Genomic DNA, 6,000 nt, shown 5'->3' with positions numbered 1-6,000 from the left:
ATTGGTCTTGTGAGTTGGGAAAAACTTTTTAAAGGAGACAACTGTGAACTGTTCCCATGAGGTTATGGAATTTGTGGGTAATCCATACAACCACTTCTTAGCTTGGTCTTTCAATGCAAAAGTGATAAACCTAAGCTTAACAGCATCATCAGAAAGCTGTTGGATCTTAATTAGAACACATACCTCTTCAAATTCCCTTAGAAATAGGTATGCATCCTCAGAGGTCAACCCATGGAAGTGGGGCAACATAGTGATGTATTGAGATTTGAGTTCAAAATTATTGCCCTGGGCTTGTGGTAGAACTATACATGAAGGTTGGGCTGTTCTAGCAGGGTAGAACCTATCTTTCAGAGATTTAGGTGAAGGGTTTTGCTGTTGGTCTCCCATATTGAAGGGTTTTAAAGAGAGCAAATGTATAGGGTCACTACTTGTTGGATCTCTTCTTTCTAACCGATTCTTAGTATTACGTACCCACTTAACACTCATGCAACAGAAAAACTACCCACAACTAAAGTAAGACAAGCACAAAAGAATGGATAGAAAAACTTTTTGATGATTTTTTTGATTTTTTTTTTTGCTTTTTGGGAGCTTACCGGCAGGGATCCGGGGTTGCTCAGGTCAATTCCTGAGGTACTGCTACAGGGCGAAACCTGTCTTTATCATACTGTGAGGCATGGCGACCTCCACTGATACAACTATTATTACAAGTTGTTCTTCTCAGAAATTCAATAAAAGAAAAGGAAAAATATAAAACAAAGCAAACAAAGCACTCCGATTTACCAAAAGAAAGTGAAAAATAACATGGAACTGTCTCCCCGGCAACGGCGCCAAAAACTTGTTTGAGATTTAAAATGTAACCGCAAGCATACGAATCAGTGTAGCTACGGGTCGAACACAGGGAGAACAGCCACCTTATTTTTTATTTCTTTTAATAATGCGAAAGTGAACTGATTAATGGTTGTGATCTAATTCTAATTACCGTCCTAAAAATAACGTCCTAACCATTCGTCATCTAAGAATTTAAAGATGCAAGCCACACAATTAAAAATTAAATAAATAAATAACTAAAAGTAAACAACCCACGCAATTAAAAAAAATAATAATAATAAAGGAAAAAAAATGCTGAAATAAAAATAAAGTAAAAGAAATGGGATAAAGCTAGAGAGAGACTCACAAGCAGGTTTCTCTACTTAGCCCGAGGGATGCATCATAATATGAGCTTCCCTACATGACCAGAGAGTTACTCTTACAAGGGTTTCTCTACTTGGCTTTAGGGAAAGGGAGACAATTAAAATAAAAGCAATAAATTGATGGTTCTATGGCCAGGAGGGGCAAAGCCAACACATACACTAGCCATGAACCTTGGGGGAAAGGGATAGAAATAATGTAACGACTGAAAATAAAAATCCTAAATTAAGAAAGAAAGGGTAGTCAGAAGAGGGAATGAGAGGGGAGAGAGAAGACTACTGAAGGAGCCTACTTACTTGAATCAATGCTTGAACTTGAAAAAAAATTGCTCCACGGCTCGTGATCTTGTCACCTAGATCTAAGCTTAGAACTATAACTTAAAAAATTACAACTCAATTGCATAAATCATAAACATAAAAAGAACTGAATAAAAATAAAAGAGTACTTGCATTAATTGAAATAAAAAAAACTATTACAAAAGTGATTAAAGCAAAAATAGAGAAGAACTAAAACCAAAGAGTGAGAGAGGGAGATAGAGAGCAACTAAAAAAAAAACTAGAAGAAGAATGAATTGTGTCTCCTCCTCTTACATGAGTTGTATTTATAGGGAATGGAGAGGTAGGGTAACAATTTTCTCTTTCCTAAAAGAGAGAAACCCACAATTGATTGTGAGATCTTTGAGTCCAAAAGTGCTAAGATGGAGGAGAGAGAAGAGAGAAATAAATTTTGAGAAATTTCCTAAAATTTTTTGCTTATTTTCTTTCCTTTTTCTTCTAATTTATTTTTCTTCTTTTTTTTTTCTCTCTCCTAGGGACGACTTTTTTTTTCTTCCTTTGTGTGATTTGGACAATCTTTGGTGATGATGTGGAGGAGAGAGAAGATTTGGACAATTTTTGGTTCTCCCATTTTTTTTCTCTTTCCTTTTTTTTTTCTTCTCTTCTTGCTTCCACGATTTTGCTTTCTTTTTTTTTCTTTTTTTCTTGTGCACCCTTCCACGATTTTGCTTGCTTCTAAAGCAGAAAATCTTCAACAAAATCTTCTAAAAAAAACAACCATAAGATTCGAACTTGAGACCTCTTGGTGAGCAAGAGAATTTTGTACACCATAGCTCACCAACTAAGCTGGGTAGTTGTTGTTACCAAAAACAAATCTTTAATCACTTAAGGATGTGGTCCATCGATCCTTGTTGGCATTTGGAGTATTCCTTGTACCTCTGGGACAATTGCAAACGGGCTGGTTCTGCATCTCGGTTCAGTTCTGATCCATTATTCTTTTTCTGACCCGAAAAAGAATAATCATTTGTACGGGTGACCAAACGAATGTGTACTTTTAATTGAACACGTCCATCTTGCTCAGAATTTCGTCCTCTTCGCAACCATGGAAAGAAATAGGACCTCTTTACGTGTAAAATTGAAGATATGGCTCCCGATAGTCCTTAAGGCCTTGAAAATATAAAACCTGCAAAAAGAGAGTAAAACCCAAGGTAGCTCCATTCTAAATATGTAAAATGTATGTTTTACTACCCTAGATTTCACACATAAATGTGCTCATCAATGATCCTAACACAATTGATTACCTCATATCCACATCCTAACCATTTACACGCAATCACCCAAGGCTGCAGGTCGTCTCCTTGTCGCTGTGATCGGCATGCGGTTTGTATGGACATGGCCAACGTGGGCGTGAGAATCTCTTCACGTTTCTCATCACGCATGTGGTTCGTATCAACAAACGTTGGCAGATCATCCTACCATATCATCGCGGTGGAGCTGGATTGCTACAGAAGTGCGGAATTCAATGACATCAATGGAAACGATGTTGGTATTGATATCAAAGACTTGAGATCTGCTCAATCTGCTCCAGCTTCTTATTTTAGTATCAAGAGAATCGATATGTGAACCTGACCCTGTTCAGTGGACAAGCTATGCAACTTTGAGTAGAATATTCTGGTCCAAAAAAGCAACTTAATGTTACTTTAGCTTCAATTGATGTCCCTAAACCAACGATCCCACTTCTGTCCTATAACATTGATCTCTCTCCAATCGTCATAGATCCTATGTTTGTGGGCTTTTCATCTTCTACTCACAGCTTGGATGTATCCAATCATGTGTTGGGTTGGAGTTTTAAGATGAATGGGAAAACGAAAGAACTAACACTCTCCCAGCTTCCTAAGCTTCCTCGTTTCCAACCTAAAAGGAAATCTAGAATTTTTAGTGTTGGAATACCTGTGATCGGTGTCACTTCGCTGTTACTCCTCATCTTCGTCATCAAATCTATAGTCAAAAGGAAGAAAAAGTTTGCCGAAGTGCTTGAGGACTGGGAACTGGATTACAGACCTCACAGGTTCAAATATAGGGATCTCTATATCGCCACCAAGGGCTTTAAGAACAATGAGCTTCTTGGCACTGGTGGCTTTGGTAGAGTCTATAGAGGTGTACTACCCAGATCCAAAGCCAAAGTTGCGGTGAAGAGAGTATCCTACAAATTCTACACAAGGGGAAAGAGAATTTGTTGCAGAAATTGTCAGTATTGGTAAACTGCGGAATCGGAACATGGAAAATAATCCCGCTCTTGGGCTATTGCCGACATAAAAGAGAGCTCCTTCTAGTCTATGATTTCATGCCTAACGGGAGTCTAGACAAGTACCTATTTGATCAGACAACAACAAAGATGATACTCAATTGGAGTCAGAGATTTAGAATCATAAAAAACGTGGCAGCCGTGTTATTATATCTGCACGAAGAATGGGAAAAAGTTGTGGTTCATAGAGATGTGAAGTCTGGTAATGTCTTAATAGACAAGGCGTTCAATGGAAGGTTAGGAGATTTTGCACTTGCAAGATTATATGACCATGGAACCATTCCTCAAACCACCCATGTCATGGGGACGCTTGGTTACCTTGCACCAGAACTTTGTAGCAATGGAAAAGCAAATCCGAGTGTTGATGTGTTTGCATTTGGGGTTTTTTTGTTCGAAGTTGCTTGTGGTAGGAGGCCTATAGAGCCAGAAGCATCAGAAGAGAGTGTGGTGTTGGTGGATTGGGTTCTCTCACGTTGGAGTAAGGGCTTGATTCTTGATATAGCGGATCCTAAACTGGGAATGGATTATACTGTACAGGAAATGGAGGTGGTGTTAAAACTGGGACTCCTTTGCTCTCACTCAATTCCAACTGCAAGACCTCACATGCGACAAGTTGTGAGCTATTTGGAGGGGGAGGTCCCCTTATCGGAGGTGACATTGCTTAGTCTAAGCACAACCACAAATGACAGAACTTTGGTCACTCCTACTGGTCTTGGGAGCACAGTGAATCAATCATCATCAGTTGCAGAATCTGTACTCTCTAGTGGCCGATGATCTCTCGATTATAATATAATTTGTATCATAACTCAAAGTAAGATTTTGTATCATGAATAGTTCTCTTCTTCCCTATTTATAATTAATTAGCCCTCCACGAGATTAGTTTTTCTCTTTGTATGATTTATATATATTTCTAGTTAGTTAAGCTTTATCTAATTTTACAGATTATTTGGAATAATTAATGAAGTAAACCCTTGCTAGTTTAGGTGGATTAATTTTTTTTATTATATGTTTGGTGAGGAAGAGAATGCTAATTGATCGCGTGCCCCTGTAACTTTTATTTTCATGGTATATTTAGGATTTTACAATTTATTTTTTTATATTTTGATAAAGGTTTGGATCATCTAATGCTTGATGTTATTGATCCGTAATTTCTTGAATTCGCTCTTCAAAATTACTTAAATTTTCCTTCTCTCTCCCCCACCCCCCATAGGTATGGTTATAATCAATACCGTGGTGGACCAGGAATAATATCAGGTCGGAACCAACAATTTTTTCCCAAAGATTTCAATACGGTTTTCAATCAACTAAAATACCCACAATAATATAAACACAATTTGTAAAAGAAGCACCAAATTAATGTAATTCCAATACGCAATAAGTGGAGCTTCACTTTAAGGCTTAACAGACTACGATCAATACTATAATCCTTGGTTCCAGGCACTTGTAGAAGTTCGGAATTATCAAAAGATTGCTAAAAGGGGGAAAAAAAAAAGATTTAGCTAAAAGATTGGTTAATGCAGGGAACAAGTTGTTGACTGATTAGTAGAAACTTTTGGGTGGCAGAAAAGGAAGTAGATCTATAGTCGAGATAACACCCCTTTTTTTTGCTTAAGGTCAACAATATAATTAAATTAAAATAAAACAATAAGAGCATATGGAGAGCTCTAACCGGAGCCCCATAAAAACTATAGAACTGAGGTCTTCCTCCCCACCTTCGGCATTGCCATCAGCAGAGAGGACAACCCCCAAAGTAGATAATCGACCAAATACTTAAGAAAACCTATAACGTGGCTTTCCTTGCACATCCCAACATTTATCTTCTGTTATAAACTGTGGAGGAGCATCCCAGATTGAAGTTTCTCTATTAGCCACTGCATGCTTTGTTAGACCATCAGCCACCACATTAATTTCATGGAAACAATGTGAAATATTCCAATTAATCATAGTCAGAAAGCTGTTATAAAATAACCAGTGTTGATGAAAACTCCATGGAATCCTTTCGTTCTTGATACACCAAACTACCGATTTCGAGTCACATTCTAACCAAATCCATGTCAAATGCAAAAGCATAGCAATATTTATTGCAGCAAAAAAAAAAAAAAAAAAAAAAAAAAAAAAAATAAAAAAATAAAAAAATAAAAGACAGCAAACTCAGACCAGAAATTTGAAGCAATCCCTTCATAATATGAAAAGCATCTTAGAAAGGATGAAATAGTATCTCCATGCAAGGAA

The 6,000-nt window shown here is 37.3% G+C and overlaps 1 protein-coding gene across 1 annotated transcript; it reads left to right on the top strand.

The window, feature by feature from the left end:
• The first annotated feature begins 3,807 nt into the window (after positions 1–3,807).
• Positions 3,808–4,542, top strand: LOC122064133 (L-type lectin-domain containing receptor kinase SIT2-like). The gene has a single exon (XM_042627842.1). It carries the CDS (start codon positions 3,808–3,810, stop codon positions 4,540–4,542), a length of 735 nt encoding a protein of 244 aa, XP_042483776.1.
• Positions 4,543–6,000: the final 1,458 nt, after the last annotated feature.

This window comes from Macadamia integrifolia, unplaced genomic scaffold (genome assembly GCF_013358625.1).
Source record: "Macadamia integrifolia cultivar HAES 741 unplaced genomic scaffold, SCU_Mint_v3 scaffold1537, whole genome shotgun sequence".
In the NCBI taxonomy this organism is placed as follows: domain Eukaryota; kingdom Viridiplantae; phylum Streptophyta; class Magnoliopsida; order Proteales; family Proteaceae; genus Macadamia; species Macadamia integrifolia.
Note: the sequence above shows the minus strand (reverse complement) of the source record. Positions and strands in the feature narration are given on the sequence as shown.